This window comes from Theobroma umbraticum, unplaced genomic scaffold (genome assembly GCF_002168275.2).
Source record: "Theobroma umbraticum cultivar Fairchild unplaced genomic scaffold, ASM216827v3 scaffold_147.0, whole genome shotgun sequence".
Lineage (NCBI taxonomy): Eukaryota > Viridiplantae > Streptophyta > Magnoliopsida > Malvales > Malvaceae > Theobroma > Theobroma umbraticum.
Window position 1 is genome coordinate 3,370,026 of NW_018397259.1, and position 17,915 is coordinate 3,387,940.

The following is a 17,915-nucleotide window of genomic DNA, read 5'->3' on the forward strand; positions in this document are numbered from 1 at the left end:
GCCATCTTATTGGCATAGAGAAATGTTTAAATCTCAGGGAAACAAGCCTGTCTTGTTTTCTGCCTGCCATTCCTTGAGATGAAGAGCCTCTTTTAAAACCTTGAAAAGAAATGGTACGCAGTTAGATGAGGGAAATGGCCTGTGTGTAAGCAGCATTACCTCGGCATCACCACCAAGCTTGCTTTTCATGTAAAATGCTACCGACTCTGGAACCGCTTAATCCTTCCTAGACTGGATTATTGTGCAAGGCACGCGGACCTGAGGCAGCCTGTTTCTCAGGTCACTTGAGAACACAGGTTGTAGCAACGTCAAGTGCAATCTCTGGTTTCATCCTCCCCAGGCTATTCTTGAATATGGCTACGCTTTTGTATTGTTCACTCCCACAGCTTTCGGAGCAAAGTCTTCAACCCAATCCTAGAAATTTTCATCTATAAGTCGGTAGATAGCATCGATTTCTGATCTCTCAAAACCCCCCCCCCCCCTGGTATCCTTCATCGTTGATGTACCTATACCAAATCATTGTACAACAAGAAATGAATGAGGAATCATCAAATAATAGGCATAAGTACACCTCAAAACATATACAGGAGTGAACTATCAATTTTGCAAGCTCTTGTTATATGAATGGATAGGACTTGACTGATTAGCACCACGGGGAGCCACTCAGTAGGATGAGATGTGAAAAGAGTTGGGGCCAGTTTATTGCAGCCATGCATCCAACCATGGCAGCCATCAGAGGACCTAAATAAATGGTCCGGTTCACATGGAGCTGATCAAGAAGGCACACCAAGTCATCTGCATAGCCACTGAAAGTTGGATCAAAAAGCTTTGGATCAACGTGTGGGGAGAAGACCATTGTCGAAGACCACCACCTTGAAGTAGTATGCAAGCAATGGGACCAGAAACCGCCAAGTAGTCTGGTCTTCACCAAAACCATGAGAGAGGAGTAGGGTTTCAGTGCCAGTTCCAAATGTCCATACGTTCAAAGCTTTCACAATGCCCCCCTCCACTCTCACACAGCATGTCTATGGCTTTCTAGCTAGTTTTTATATGTGACACAGAGAAAGAGATTATTATCCCAAGGTGTTTAGCTTGGGTTGCATATATAAGGGTTTTAGTTTCCTTTTTACGTGTGAAAGCCATTGCATATTAAGTATAATAATATAAGGTATAGTTTTTCTTACTTTATAATTTTAAAGTTTTAAATTAAATCTAATTAAATTATTTACAGTTGAAACTTGGAAAGCATTGTGTACGAATGCCTAATCAGATTTAAGTAGTTGAGGGAGAAACATGATCACACCAATTAATCTCAAGCCAAGGTCAGAAATGAAGATAGGAAGGCAATTTATCTAAAACTTAGAAAGTATTTAATAATTGTCATTAATTAATTAGAATAAATAAGACAATTATTCAATATTCAAATATATATGTATATATATGTTGTATTTAGGTATACATATTTATTTGCTAAAAATGGTAAATGATATCTGACAAGGGCCTAGCTATTATAATCCTTGTTAACAAAGGGATAAAGTCTTTTTTTTTTTTTTTCTATTTTGACTTTTTTTATGTGTACGAAATAATAATAATAATAATAAGTGATAAAAGTCCATTTAAACACCATTTATTTCTATAAATTAGTATCCGTTAAATTTAAGAAAGTGCTATATTTTTCTTTTTCAAAGAAAAAAAATTGTGCGACCAATTGTTCAATTGAGTATCTTGCATGAATATGATGCATGCCTTAACTCGTACATGCATGACAGCAAGATCATTACAGTTATGTTTTGAAATCATTCTCTTACGTGTACAATTGCATGCATACATTTCTCCGCATGCATTATATATATATATTATATTATATATATATAGATGATTTTTAATTAAATTGTCAATATTTTAAATTTTACAATTACATATTTATTTAATTATTATATGATTTTATTAATTTTTTTTAGATACAATTTAATATACATCAACAGTTTGATAAAAAGTTGAAAAATAATTATATGCATAGAAATGTATGTCATGCTATATGAATATTTATTTTGATGATATCCATATATGTACGTACATATATAAACATTAAAGAGCAATTAATAATCGTTGGCCAACAAACGTACCGTCCCAAGTTGAATTGGATGAAACTTTTTGAATTGAATGAAAAGGCCTCATCATTTATTGTCTTGTGCTAACCCAAAAGCTTAGACTAACCCTTCCTTTCTACCATTCATTCATTCATTTATTTTGTACTATATATATATATATATATATATATATTTGCTACAACTACAAAATAATAAAATCTTTAATGTAAGTTTTGTCCACATCCCATATATATATAATCCATGTCCTTTTCCTTACAAAGTGAGGCCAATAATGAAGTAAGCCCAAAAAAAAAAAAAAAAGAAATTAAAGTTTGCTGATCAAAATGAATAAATACTCAGGAAATAATTTGAATTGGTCAATGTCACTTTCCATCATTTGATCTTATCTTCAATCAACTGTCTTCCGAATTTGCCTTTAATTCTCACAACTATTTGCTCATTTCCCATTTCTGTGGATTTCGTCCGATGCCTCTCACCTTCCATTTAACATTTCGTCCACTAGGTGGTTTCCCAAACTGATGTATCAGCTTCAGTCGGTCCGGCTTAGTATTAAAACTAGAGCTGATATTTCTGAACCAAAACACTGTTGAATCCGCAATGAGGAGAAAAGTTGGTTGCAAGAACTTGCAACTTGACTACTCGTGAAAATGACAAGCTCGCCAAGCATGAGGGGACCAATTCATCACAACAAGGGGGTTTATATATATATATATATATATAATTAAAAACAAAAGAAATTTAAACTTAATTTTTTCAATAAAGAGATAATACATCAATCAATAAACCCAAATGCCAAAATACTCATTCATCACAACAAAGTTGATCAAATGGAAATGCCTCTCTTTATTCTTCATTTCTAAGTCACAATCTTTCGCTGTTAATAAATTAGGGGTTTTCTCTGAAAAGATACATACATACAGAAATGAAAGAAAGTGATTTTCTCAAAACATTTCAGACAAAAGGTAGATAGATAGCGATACCAAATAAATGGCTCAAGGAAACTATAAAGACTGCAATTGGAAAACCAAAAGAAGGATACCCTTCCAACTATCAAATGGTTGTCATATCATTGTCAAAATTTCAGTGTACACGACGTGTGAAACTGATACGACAGTTACATTGATAATTTGCAGGTTAATGTCCTCAACAGCCAAGGAAAAATGAAATCAAAAAGCTCTGACCTCATGCCACGAAATCCAACTGCACAGAGCAGCACAAGTTCCTGCTGACCCGAAGAGAGTATCCCACTGCTTAATTATTACAAAAAAAATTGATGATTTGAGCGTCAGAAGATTTCTTGGATATTTGTGTTCATCAGGTAGCAGGCCCCATCATGATACAAGATATTCCTGGCTCCGCTCTTTGACACTGACTTGCAACCAGCTACAGCCATAGAGACCAAAGTCTGCTAAAGGCTTAGCTTTTTACTCCTTCAGAACCTGAGGAGATTGCTAATGAAACAAATATTGCACTTGGTAGAGCCTTCAAACACGTGAACAAGAACATGAATTGTTTGCTGCTGGGTATGCATGAATATTACAACGAACGACGGCCTAAAGAAGGGTGGAAGAAAAGCCCATCCACTTGCTTTCCAGGCCTTTCAATTTCATCTACAAAACATCTACTATACAAAATATTACTTACAATGAAAGGATAGCAGCAACTTTACCCATGCTTCAAATATTTACTCCCCGTGCAGCTGTTGTCTACCATGCAGACTCTGTATTATATCTATATAATTTTGGGAATATATGCATTATTGCAGCTGTGAGGTTTTGGCAGTCTTATCATCTTGTGCCCAGCCCTAATACTAGCTCCTTTTGACGTACCTTGGCTGGCACTTCAATGTTCAGTGAAAATAGAACCACAAGCCATTAGTTTTCTTGTTCTCCTCAGTAGAATGCCTCAAGTTGTCTCCTTGACTTGTGATAAAATATCAGACAGGAAAAAAGAAAGCTCTGATTAATTCAAGGCATAATGGACCCGCTCAAGAAGTTGCACTACCTTCTTGACAGGGATAGGTGAAGGTGGTTGTTTTGAACTCAACTTATGTGTATCTGGAGAAACAATGGGAAATGATAACACAGCCTCTTGTTGCATGCTTGTAAGCTCTAAGAATTGAGCTAGCATGTCACCGTCGAGTATCTTTGGTACTCCAGCCTTTATCCAGACAAACAAATGCAGAAGAACAGTAAGAAAAAGAGGCAAGCTTTTCTGAGTACCTGACCCACATTAAATAGGAGAAGAAGCATGGAAAGACTATATTATAAAGCCCCCTCCCCATGGCCCCACCCACAAACTAACTTCCGCATTTCTACAAATGAAGAAGCATAGCATCTAAAATGATGATGATGATTGGGAAAAGAAAAGGAGAGACAGAAAGAAGAAATGCTGCACAGCAAAGAGCTAATATAGAGACTTAATTGCTCCTAGATTCAATAATTTTTTTGCTGACTAAACCTACAAGCATCAAAAGTTTCATCACCATCCACAGGGTTAATAACAAAAGTAACTACTGCCTACTGCTCAGATCAAGTCATGAAAATTTTTTCTTACCGGGTTTTCACGGCTACGGTACTCATTATGATCATTGCCTAGTACAGGAGCAGTCAATGGATGAACAATGAGTCTAGCTTGGACAGCTTCCAACAGATCATGTTCCTCCCTACAAAAAAAAATAATTTATCAAACACAATTCCCCAAATACAGACATAAATTAGACCAAACGGCAGCCTAGCCTATGCAGCACTGAAGACCATCCACATTTTCTAACATTTACCTTGGCTCATAATTGAAATAGGGACAACCAGTTTGGCAGGCTTTCCAGTTTTATGCATGATTAAATGATCCAACACTTCGATGGTCTAGACCTTTGGCTACTTGTCTTTACAGAAACCAAGAAGCTTAAATAAGTATGGTCTTGTAAAGGGTTTTGAGGTGCCATCTAAACAACACTTGTCAATATCATCCGTCAAACTTTTAACTATTCTAGTTTTACTCTTTTACAATCTCATGAGTTTTTTACTGTAAAAATCATACCAAGGTGAAGATTTTATCAGTGTGAAGGCCATCTAAAAAGTATATTAACAAGGAAATGAATTACTGCATCGACAGATATTTAATAACAAATCTTTTCTTTGCTTATGAGACCATCAAATCAGTTTTTTGAGCTAAGCAAATTCACCCCCACCCCGAGGAGGGTGAAATTCCAGCTGTATTTGTTATACTTTATTGCCTCTAGCATCTTTCAATTTACTAAATTTTATTAAAGAATAGATGTGATGTATCATGAAAGAAGGAAAAGAAACAAGAACAAGCAATTATCTTTCCCTTCACTCCCACATTTCAAATCTCTCAAAAAGTGGAGAGATATGGAAAGAAATGACAATAATGAATATGATTCCTTATAATTTTACAAGTATATACTCTATAGATAAAACATGGATAGAAGGTTCTAATACTACCCCTTGTATAAGAAAAAAAGTGCTATTACTGTAAATTCATCTCACTTCCCTCCAACTCAACAAAGAGAGATGAAATTTTACTTGAAATCGCTTCTCTCATGTCTTTGATATTACTTTTCATTTCTCTTCTCCTATCAATCCAATCACCTTGTTTTTTACCTAGTAACCAGCATAATGAAGTATTATCTAAAGTGCCCATCCAACAAATTTCATAAAAAAATAAAAAAATAAATCCAATGGTGATAACATGACAGTCATCGGGAATAATCCACATGAATAACCACTGCAGCAGCCATCAATTTATATGGAAAGTTTAGCTACATAGATAAAAATCTTTGAACAACTCTCTGAAGCAAAGGCAATAACAACTGCAACAATTCTAAATGTTACTAATAATTCTTGTTTTCTTCATTAGTGTACAATGATTTCCATCAAAGGCTTAGCTGCTTCCTCTCTCTCTCTCAAAACATTGGCATGGTTTAACCTTTCAAGGTAAACATTTTCATCTTGTACCTTATTAATTTTAAGTCCTTGATTAAAATTTAAAAACTAATCCTTAATACATAAGCTTATAAGGTTTTCAAATTTCTTATTTTATGAAAAATTAATTCAATAAAATATTAAAAATACCAAGAGCCAAAAATGAAAAAGTTTGACTGTAAGAGTTAAAAACTAAACCAACATTTAGAGGACAAGCAGTGTGAGTATATAATTCAATCATAACATAAAAGTTCTCTGACACGTAGATCCAAATCTTTGATCCTTGCTGTGATCTCCTAAGGCAATCATTTTTGAAAAAATAAATAATCCTAAACCAACTCTCCATATCCACTACATATGGTTATACAGAACAAGTAGGTAGTGCTTTCAACAGAAAATGTAAAAGGTGAGAAGACTAATTTCTAAGAAAAAAGAAAGAAAACAATTCCTTTGCCCTCAAACATTAATCCATACCTTGATATAGGAATGAAGATCATTATGCTTCCTAGGAGGGTGCTGGCCAGTATAGTACTATGTGAAGGGTCAACACTCGCATTAAGACCCACACAGCTGTTCAACATATCATCCGCTGGGAGTTTGTAAATAAATGAACCCTACAAGGAAGTATATAGAACATCATCACACAACTAGGTCAAATGGAAAAATCATATGCTTCAAAAATAATGAAGTAAATTATCATGAGCAAAAAGAAGCAAAAGACAACATAACCACTGTATACTGTTCAGAATTTAAGCACAAAATGGGATCTCTAGAATGCAGGAAAAATAAAAATGCTGCATATTATTCTGACCTATCAAAAATGGGGATGCCACAAAAGAAAGAACTTATTATTCAGTTTGATCAACCTATTTGAGAAGAAAATGTAGCAGACAAGAAATTCTTCTTCTACATGCATTATTTTTGTTAACTAGATAAAATCTGCTAGATCAAAAAGCTACTCCAAAAATTTTTTTCCCTCCTGATGAATACTCCAAAATTGCAAAGCATTCAAAAATAATACATTCAATTGATAAACCATATTGGCAACTTATCACAAAGATCATGCCTACCTTTTTCTCAATCAATTAAAAACAAACATCTTCCACAACATAAGAGCAAGATTATTTCAAAGTCAACACACATAAGAAGTGAAATTCTATACCATGAAAAAATTTTGAGAAAATATAGTTGTTAGTCAAAGCTACATACTTCTAGCATATTTTGACCTCACAACAACTCAAAAAATTCAAGTTAAATGATTGCACTAATACTGCATACTAGTCAAGATAACCCTCAGATAGATTCCCAAAGAACTCCATACTCAAACAAATTGAATCAAGCTCTCAATACCTAAAAAAGGGGTCCCATGAATTATATATAACAAACCACTGCATGGGGTCATATGCAGCCACAAAACACCAATACCTCTACCATCAATTGAAGTGCTATACTACATTTTCATTATAGTTTACTCTTAATCACCCCATTTTCACTGTCCTCATTATTTCTTTCCTACATGCAAGACTTCTCTTATTACACCAGTAGAATAACCAATTTATTTCACATTTTTCCTCTGAAAGCAACAGACTTGAAGGAGAGCCTGGAATTTTCGTCTTCCTTCAGGATTTCACAGAATAATAGAAACATAATAGTGTTGTTCAGCCACCAAGGTCAGTGATCTTTAGTTGGCCTTCAAATTTGCTAACAGGACCTCACATTACCAAATGTCTCTGCAGACAAAGTAATCATGAAGCATGTTAACTTGCCTTCCTGATGCTCATGGCAATCTCACCCATATAGTATGCACAAGTCAGTGTCAAGTTGCGTTCAGGACTTGCATTATCTGGAACATAAAAGAACAATAAATTGAGTAAGTTTTTCCATGCAGAAACATAAGCATACCAGCAGGTAGAATACACATTGACAAAGAGATTATCACACTTTCATTATTTATTTCCTCTCTGTTCAATTGTTTGTTCAATTGTTTGGGTTGAGGGGTTAATCTCCATTATTTCCTAGACACAGACCATGCTATCTGATATAACTAAAAGAAGATCTTGATACTGATCCTAAAACAATATTTCCTCTCACATTTGTATTGCCCTAGGAGCAGTACTCTCTTTCAATCCTTGACTGCCTAATTCTTTTTACTTTCTCTTTTTCCACGGTTTAGGCCCTTTTTACTTAGTTTTGGGCTTTTGTAGTCTTAAAGTAATTGCCAGTTGGGATATTTTTCCTTTATTTCCAGAATTCCATTCTCTCCCTTCCCTTACACATACACTTGCACTTCCAATGTTATTTCTGTTTACATTATTTAAAAAAAAAAAAAACATATCTTGCCCTTAGTACATATCTCCATGAGAAAATTAAAATATGTAAGGTTGAAAATTTTGTGTATAATGAAAGGGGAGAAAAAGAGATGGAGAAAACCATGAGGATAAAACAAAGGCCATTTAAGGAAGGCTTGATTAAAAAAGAAATAGGGGTTTATCATTCTTTCAATATGATTTATCACTACTTTTTTTTTTTTTTGAAAAGCACTGATTTATCACTACTATGTGTCTAAGGTCAAAGTATTTATCATTTTTCAATGATACGGTTTAATCTTGTATATGTAAGATTCAAATCCAAGAATTTTCATTAAAATAGAATTTTGCCCACAAATGTTTGTTTCTTGCTATAACTAAAAAAAACTTTAGTAAATAGTATTCTTTTATGATTAATCATAATTTAATAAACTTGTATTCTAAATGTAGTTGTATCAATTATTTAAATATAAAATTATTCTTCGTTAAGAAAACTTTAAAATACATGCTTCACTATGTTCAACAACATGACACATCACTAACATATAATTACATCATCTGATTAATAATATTTTTTAGCTCACTAATCATATATATTGTTAAACTATTCTAAAAATGTTTTACATAAAAATTTATTATACAATTAACAAGCAATTTATTTTCAATATACCATTTTATTTAGGGCCTGCCACAACACACAGGTTATATGGCAATATATAACTTCTCTACACAAAACAGTTTTCTTCCTTTGCATAACATGAGTCTATTTTCACAACATTGAAGCCATAGCCTTTAGCCAACCATAGTAAAACTAATAAGAGAACTTGAAAGAGAAAGGTAGGCTTCACTGAACTTAAAAGAATAAATTTATATATGCCCATACATTATGAAAAGATTAATGGTTTCACATAAAAGTTCACAGAGAACTTACCTTCCAGACGATCTGAACAAGACAAGACAGCAACACTGCCCTTACGATCTGAAACAACAGCAGTATCAACATCTGTAAGAACACAATCAGCAACTAGCCGCTGGGATGGGTCACAGTATGTTTGATCCAGCTTTTTGGTCTCCTAGCATATGTGAGAGCATAGTAAATTCAGAACAAATATTAGAGACAAAATCCAATTAACACCTACAACTATCCAATTGGCAAGGGTGTTGTAGGTAGGTATGGAACAACTGCTTACACTATAAGCATTAAAAGACATGACATTGAAAACAAATTTACTTTTACAAATCTGCAATTTTTTCTCACCTCATGATATGAATAGAAAAGAATGCCATCACGACAATCGCCTACTGCAATTCTAGTAGAATGTGCAGTCAATGACATTATCATAAACCGCGTCCTCGCTAATGCAAATCTTCTCACCCTTTGAGGATTCCCACTTAGAAAAGCACATACATAAAACTGAAAGAAGAGGATCAACATCTTCAAAAGCTAATTAACAGAAGACTCTAGCATCTTAAAGGAATAAATTATGATTTTTTTGCAACTTACAGTATTACCAGCAGACGCCAAGAAGTAATGATCTAGATACGGACATATTGCAAGTACCATTGCAGGCCAAGTGGTCGCATAAGCCAGCCGTAACTGCCATGCTTCAGTTTCTTCCAGTTTTATTCCATCACAGCTAGTATCATCTGGGCTACTGCATATACTACTGCTAGATAGTTGTTCATTGGCATGGCCAACAATTTCACAGAATGGTGAGTTTCGTTGGGAAGATGAGCCAGCCATAGAAGAGAACGTCATTGAACCGCTATCAGAATTTTGCACATGTTCAATGCAGAGGACAATTAGACGGCCCTTGGTGCTGTAGCAAAACTGTCCAGTTATTTATATGAAATTCAAAGCACACAATTTGCAGAAACTTTAAAAAGGAAAAAGAGAAAAACTTATTGTCAATTATAGGGATTCCCAAGCCCCTTTCTGGGAAAATAATTATCCAGTATCAGCCACCATGCCTTCTAGCAAAGATACAAATTTCAGCAATTCAATACTAAAAAATATGAAAAATATGGATAATAAAGTAAATGAACCTTTCAGCTTCACCACTGGGCATCATTGCTGGACCAGGAGACAGACTAGTTCCAACAACCAGAACCTGCTCATTTCCAGCCCTAACCAGCTCCATGCATTTTCCAGTTTCTCCAAGTTCCAGTTTGAAAGATGCCACCACAGACACAGTAAGGGGGTCTACACAACAAATATCAGAAGAACATGTATCGTTACTTAGATCAGTCCTCATCACAATTAAAAGCTTGCTTTCACTATGATACAGGACCTTCCGCAGAGTGCCTCCAAGATGAAACTTCGGCACATTAAGCCGATTACTGTGCACCATCTCCACCTAAAACAGCATGCAATTGATCATATATATGAACCAATCAAGGAAAATACAAGAAGCATTAAAAAGCAACACTCACAAATTATAATATCATGAAAGAAGAACAACTAGTAACAGTGAGCCAATCATTCACCAGTCTGAAGTTTGGCTGTTCTTATGATAAATAAGAAACCATAATCTTCCAAGAACTGTCTATTACTATTAATCATGTTTTTTTTTTCTATGATGAAAAAGGTTGTAATAATATCATTTAAGTCATTGAAGGCCAGCTTTACTAAATTCCCCCTAATGTCCACCGCACAACCTTTGTCACTCAACCCACTCACAGATCCCTCATGACCTTCTTCATTTCTACAGCTCTCATGACAACATACACCAGCAGCTGAGATCAATTAAAGTGTTGCAGAAATTGCACTAATACAAAGTTAATAGTTTCAATTGATCAGATACAAAAATTCCAACAACAGTTTTCTATTTACCATATTTTTTATTCAACTGCCTTCATTAAGCTATCAAACCATGTGCTTGGGTTTCCTTTACATGAGAAATGAGCTCAACATATGCCAAAAAGCAAAAAATCCTATATTCAGATAAATAACAAAACACATAGACACAGGAAAATACCCAAGAATATTGAGTATTTGGCAATTAATTTATGCATCAGGGATAGATTATGGATGCAACGATAAACATCCAGTAAGATTCAGGATGAGTAAGCATCGGTAATACGAATGAGAATATTGCATCCCTACTTTTGTAAAAGGGAACCTTACATCAGAACTTAGAAAACGGCAAGTCGATTATCATTTTGAACAGTGAACCAGCTTCGTTTGAGTCCATTTAAATAGTGTTGGTACTGAAGTGCTGAAATCCAGCTCACCCATGCTTTGAACATTTTTTTTTTTTGACACAAAAGGGAGCACAATGGCTCAAACCTAGGATCTCTATCCAAATCCCACCCCACTCTTACCACTTAAGCTAAGCCCAAGTGGCTGCTTTGCACTACACAAGTGTAAAAATGTGTCCTCCAACTTGGACAGGAAAGGAAAGATGCCATCAATAGGACATTAATGCTAGCTCTACACCGTGGAAGTTCTACGAATAACAAGTAGACCATCTACTTCAGAGCATTTATTCTCAACAGTCAATAAGTCAAAAACTACTGCTCCAGGGTAGAAACACAAATGAGTATCCTTAACAGAATGATAGTTAAACAACCACAGTAATTCAATTTTCAACAGATAATGATTCTTACCAAATGTAAACTGTTTTCTGTGACAAACAAAATTCCTTTAGGGCATTCAGCAGAACATACAGGGGTTGCATGTGTGGAAGGTTGAAATGATATAGAAGTATAAGAAAGGCTGTGCCTAGCCGTATGCAATACCCAAGGCCTGTCACTGAGAGCTATAATATCAGCATCAAGTGAATCACTCAGGGGAACCAGGAAAACGGGGGTAATGCCAATTCTACGGGTCGCGATCAATTGAAGATTAATAGGAAGGTCATCTTTCTCACTCACATTAACAGCACATATCTCTGAACTGAATAAATTTGCAGTTTTTGTATTCAATAAAACTCTATCAACATTTTCCAGATGGGGACTAGTATGACTACAACATTCTGATGAAGAAGTAGCAATGGCAGATGGCCACTCAAATCGAAGCAGCATTCCATTCCTCAACCCTGACAGAACATAAAACTGATCAACTAGTACTAGCCTTACGTCTTGAGGAATGCAACCACTAACAGCAGTTTCCATCGTACTTGCTAGTGAAATTGTTCCAGTAGCAAGAACTCTAAGACCTTGAGGTGTAAATGACAGAATTTCAACTGAAGGCCTATGTGTGCCAATAACAAAGGTGATACCCATGCCAACTCCAACAGGAAGAACAGCCGTGAGAATATTATCCACCAGATTTAAGGAAGAGCTTGAATTCCTTGGCTCAAAATGCTTCTTTGGTATTGATATGCACGATAATTCATACTGCAATTTCACATGCTGTAATTCATAAATTTCATGATGATATGCCGAAAGTGATCTGACCCCAAGAATAAATAGAAAATATGGATTAGAAGTAGAGACAACTATCAAATTTTGCCCAACTGCCCCCAAACTAATACTTATGTTATCTGGGGACCAAGATGTGCAAACTGGAGAAGACAAAGGGATACCTTCAGAATGGGCAACCTTTGTAGGCAAACAAAGCCTAATTGCATTTTGGTGAATCTGGACAAGCTGACCATCACCCACAAGGCCACATGCCAAAGTACATACGTCAGGTTGGAAACCAACTGAATCAGTAACGTCAGTAAAGCTTAATCCAACTGATAGTACCCTAGTTTCTTCAACAAATGATAACACAAGAAAAGAATGATAAGAATCTTCTACTTTCATCTGAACTGTCCAAGTTCCAGTTATGCCTTGGTAAATAGCGGCAGTCTTTAAAAGCTTTTCGACACTAATACCACTTCGTATAATTCTTAATGATCCCTCTGGTGCAACACCACAGCATGCAAACATTTCATCACGTTTCTCACCATGGTAATCCACTATAGACATGTCCAAGATTGGTGCTATATTTTGAATAGGACTTGTGTATATTAGCCTCTCATTTTCTACCTTAAGGACCAGACCATCCCCCATTTCTACAATTGCTACCAGGAACCCACCATCCACCCACAAAAGGGACTTGCAAGGTTGACCCCTGTAGAGACAATCAGATATATTCACTTTGGGACCATCAGAATCAAAAGAAATCTCAATCATGAAAAATTCACCAGTATCAAGACAAAAAATCATCCTTGGACTTCTATCACTTTTTGGTTCCCAACTAAATGAGCATACATGTTTGCAGGTAAATTTTCCATTGCCACTGTCCCCATCTATACACATCGGATCATAATCACTCAGCTGAAGTAAAGCGCATGCAGCAACATTAAATAACCCTTCATCATCAACATCATGTGCTCTAAATGAGTCTTCAATAAAATTCTGTTCTTCTAGTGTATGGCCTGAAAAGTTTAAGGTTGTTCTATACACACAATGCGGATTGTGTGCATCACTAAGATCCATCAGGAGAGCATCACCAACCCTCAATAGGAATGCAAATCCACGGGAATGAGGTACTTCGACAATGCTATGTGCTAGTGGTCCTGCTTCAAGATAATGTGAAAGAACATAAACAGCATGTTCTTTAATATTCCATCCCAACAAAACCAGTTCATTCAGGGCATTTCCTTTCCTGCAGCAACCAAAAGTAACCCTTTCTTGATTTGCCTAAGCATAGAATTTGATAAAAGTATCCCATGGGAATACAAGAAAACTGTAAATATGACTATTTCCAAAATGGTAATTATACATTCAGTACATACCTATTCAGAACAATGGCTAGAACAGGGTTTTGCTCCTTGTTTGGTTGGAAAGAATCTTTTGAAATGAAGCACATGCTCCATATTGTACCACGTATACTAGTTCTTTGGGCACTTCTGGTAGAACTGACACTGCCTTCATTTTCAGGAGGATAAAATATTCTCTGAAATACCCACAAATAAGATCTCATAACTCCATACCTACAGTAAAAACAAACAAAAGCCATCCACAAATTGCTGCCACAACACAAAATCAAGTTTGAAAATTGCAATACCTCATCAATAATATCATCCCCAGCAGACATTGAAAGGGAAAAAAGAGCCAATCGATCTTCATAAGCACTAGTAGCAATGAAACAGCCACTGTAAAAGGAAAATAATGGAAGTTAAGGCCATCCATGACATTGCCAATAGCAATACTTTTCAGTTCTTCTAAATGAATCTGGTTTCAACATGCACACAGCGAGAAGAAAATAACATACAAAGCTTAATCTTTGGCACAATTCAACTTACGTGGAATCAACAGCTAACATTCTTCCAAGTTGATGCCTTGAGTTTCCAGGATCAGAAAGCTGAACGTGGGCCACGGGAAAAAACCTATTTCAAAAAATATGTATTGTCACAGTAGAAATGAGCATACCAAGACGTCAACGGTAGAAGCACTTAAGCACCTTCTCTATCAACATGGAAACTTGAACTAAAGGACAGAAAATACAACCTGTGCATCTCAATGCAAAATGTGAGAAATGATAGCTTTCCAGAATCAGAAATAACAATCAACAGGTCTTTCCCACGCATCTAAATGAAAAAAAAAAAAAGAAAATCAATTTAACATAAAATGCTATTACAACATATCACAGAAAACTGCTTGTAATCATATTTGCCTTTGTTTACTCTAGAAAATTAATTCTTAAAAAAAATAAAGCAAGAAATCACTTCACTGTGATGAATGAAAATCAAGAGGAGATGTCCTACAATGCTTCCATTATAGGTTTCTGTGCAGACCTGTGGATTTCGTGCACAGACCTTCTCATTCCAAGGTAGAATGGCAAGATCCTTAATGGTACCAAATACAGTCTGCTCACAGATAGATGTCACAATACCATCGTCACCCATTATTACCAGCTCTATGGACGTCTCCTGAATAATACACCACCGTACAATCAGTCAGATTAGCTATCTTTTTTACAGGAGCATGGTAAATTCACTACAATTTCAGAAGCAAGAAAATCATCTCATACAACAAAGAGTCATTCTCAAAGCAGCGCAAAGTTAGACAGCTTTCTGGTGGAATAAGATCAACAATCCAAAAATCTAAATAATCTAAAACCATAACCCTTTATTCCTTTTAATCTAAACCTATGTGTCATTTTTGGTTGGAAAAAGTCTTCTATATTTATTTGTTTATTATATTACATTTAAAAAAAAATCAATTGCAACCCCTTTTCCATATTGGCTCATGATGCCATTATTCCAAATGAGGCTCTGTTTTTTTTTTTTTAGATGGCTTTTGGAAGACAATTCTAAAACTACAGTTTTTTATGCACAAAATTAAGTTTCTAGCATAAATTGAAATGAGTGATAACACCTAATTGGTTACTAAAACATTAGTCTTCATGGGCATGCCTATTTCAACATTTAAGTCACTGTCTAAGTCAAGTTGTGAAACCAACATGATTTTTGGAACTAGTGATCTCCAAGAATCAAATATCTCTAATAGCCTTATATAAACTGTTTTATTGAAGTAAGAAGACATTAAGGAGCGTATGTAATTTAAATTTCTTTCTCTTTACAGCATTATCCATTATCAACAGTTCTCCCAATTTTATAAGGTAATCATTTACAGTCAATACCTTAAAAGTGTCTGCACACACATGGTGTGTGCGTCAAATTCTAATATGCCCTGTTTGCATGTCTGCAGGGGTGTGTCGGTGTGATATGATAATATGGCATTCAAGGAATTTGTTATCTGAAGTCATAAGATTAAACTATCATAGTCCATTACAAAGAATGAGAGGGACCTTAAATAGGATGATAAAAATAGATATAAATAAAAACCAGCTATAGAGTAAAATGGAGGCATAGCAAATTGAAAATCCAAGCTATAAGATAAACTAAAATTATTAGAAAGGACCATTTTTCGCGCATTGGGATTTAAACAAGAGATAAAGCTATGTCACTAGAGAAATGCTATAGGCAGAAGTAATGGTCGTGCTGCAAGAATGTAAGTAATTTCTAGTTCACACGCATACTTTGTCAAAAAGCATTACATTCAAAACAGTGAAATTAACAATGATTAACTATAGGATAAGGAATATTCGACTCTTTTCCTCATAGAATTTACCTCTTACAAATTAAGATTAAACCACACAGAGTGTGTTTAAAGCCTGACTAAACAAAAACTCTTAAATTGTAAAAACAAATGAAAGTACGGTCTAGATGCAAGTTGATTGTTGTTTCTAGTAGTCAGTAAATTGATCGAATTCGGAATGAATAAAAACCGAAATTAATACAAAGGAAGCACCTTGCCGAAAACGACGTCGAAGGAAGACGGAGAGCGGAGATGACCATAAGCGACCTGTAGGACAACGCTTCCCCTGAGGACACACTTTGCAAGGTAGTTAACGCCTTGGGAAGAAGCAGTCGCCGACGAAGACGACGGCGAAGAGGTAGATGCTTTTGCGGTCGAGCACTCTTCCTCCGAGAGCGCCATTTTCCTTTTGTTGTCTTTTTCGGGAGTGAAAGAGCTAGGGTTTTCCTTTTTTTCCTGATCGGATTTTTGGAATTCCGCTTCTTATTGTCAATCAAGAAGAGAAGCGTTTACTTTAGGTTAGATGGCGATGGTGGCTTCTCCTGCGGAGAGTGGTTCCATGCGGTGCAAAATGAACATCAAAGGTGCTCATTCTGGAGCCTGTAAACTCTTCTTTTGATTTAATTTGCTGGCATCACTGTCTGTGAGAGAGACAGAGAGAGAAACAGAGATGGGATTACTTAAATCTAGATTTTTTTTTTTTAATGTGATTGTTTGGATTTATCACACAAATCCAAAAAAAAAAAAAGAAAAGAAGAGCAGATTAATGAATGCTTACTTTTCCTTTTCTTTTTCTTAATAAAAATCTCTCATTTTCTTTTATACATGAGAATGCGAAATATGAAAACAAATGAGTGGTGTTTGGCCAAATTTATAAATAACTTTTTCATTATAAAAATAAAACTAAATGTTCAGTTTTTAAAAATTTATAAATTTTAGTTTATATGTGTAATCATCCAAGTGTAAGTGTCATAATTGCTGGATCGATTTAAGAAATGGGATGGGATTAATTTGGTATTTATAATTTAATGTTATTTTGACTTAATAAATATAAAATATATCTTTTAAATTAAAAATATGAATTTATGACAATTAATATCAAAACAAAATTAATTTTTTATTGATTTGAGTTACTTCTTGACTAAGATAAGTCTCTCTTCTTTATATATGAGCCAATAGCAATATTGCACAATTAAGTAACATAAGTGGATAATTTCGTGACAAGTAATATCAAAATCTAATCAAAATAAATAAATTTTGTTTTTACTTAATAGTCATGTCTTTTATATTAAAAATGTAAATTCATCACAAATGATGTTGAAATTTACCCAACTCTTCATTAGCATGAGACATTTCATAAGTAATATTATAAACTTAGATCAAAGTGAGATAGAATAGAATATTACAAATCGCACATAAGTTAGAGATAACATGAATCTTAGGTTTATAAGTAAGATTCTTTTTTATTTATTAAGTATATTTTTTGAGTTGAAAACATGGATTATAAACACCATGCA

At 34.9% G+C, this 17,915-nt stretch overlaps 1 protein-coding gene and 1 pseudogene across 6 annotated transcripts; both read right to left on the bottom strand.

Annotated features, from left to right (window-relative positions):
- Positions 1-33: 33 nt before the first annotated feature.
- LOC110414803 (strigolactone esterase D14-like) lies at positions 34-3,504 on the bottom strand (annotated as a pseudogene).
- LOC110414682 (Cleavage and polyadenylation specificity factor (CPSF) A subunit protein) lies at positions 3,128-17,189 on the bottom strand. Of its 6 annotated transcripts, XR_002445048.2 has the most exons (16): positions 16,612-17,185; positions 15,063-15,227; positions 14,806-14,885; positions 14,601-14,684; positions 14,363-14,450; positions 14,091-14,251; positions 11,971-13,960; positions 10,408-10,718; positions 9,866-10,181; positions 9,620-9,775; positions 9,293-9,434; positions 7,822-7,898; positions 6,530-6,669; positions 5,657-5,734; positions 4,668-4,776; positions 4,242-4,271 (listed from the first exon to the last, which is right to left on the bottom strand). XR_002445048.2 is itself a non-coding variant. In XM_021426031.2 (15 exons), the coding sequence occupies exons 1-15, from the start codon at positions 16,798-16,800 to the stop codon at positions 4,074-4,076; spliced, it is 4,206 nt and encodes a 1,401-aa protein (XP_021281706.1). In that variant the 5' UTR covers positions 16,801-17,181; the 3' UTR covers positions 3,128-4,073. The 6 variants fall into 6 exon arrangements, 4 of the variants coding, with proteins under 4 accessions (XP_021281706.1, XP_021281707.1, XP_021281708.1 ...); XM_021426031.2 differs by lacking the exon at positions 5,657-5,734 and having other exon boundaries at positions 3,128-4,271; positions 16,612-17,181; XM_021426032.2 differs by lacking the exon at positions 5,657-5,734 and having other exon boundaries at positions 3,128-4,271; positions 15,093-15,227; positions 16,612-17,180.
- Between the last annotated feature and the right edge of the window lie 726 nt (positions 17,190-17,915).

Coding starts and splice junctions, on each gene's coding strand:
- LOC110414682 (XM_021426031.2), bottom strand. CDS start 16,800: ATGGCGCTCTCGGAGGAAGAGTGCTCGACCGCAAAAGCATCTACCTCT. Junction 10,719..11,970: donor CAGAAAACAGTTTACATTTG/GTAAGAATCATT, acceptor ATGCTGTTTTAG/GTGGAGATGGTGCACAGTAA. Junction 7,899..9,292: donor TTGTTCAGATCGTCTGGAAG/GTAAGTTCTCTG, acceptor TTTATGTTCCAG/ATAATGCAAGTCCTGAACGC.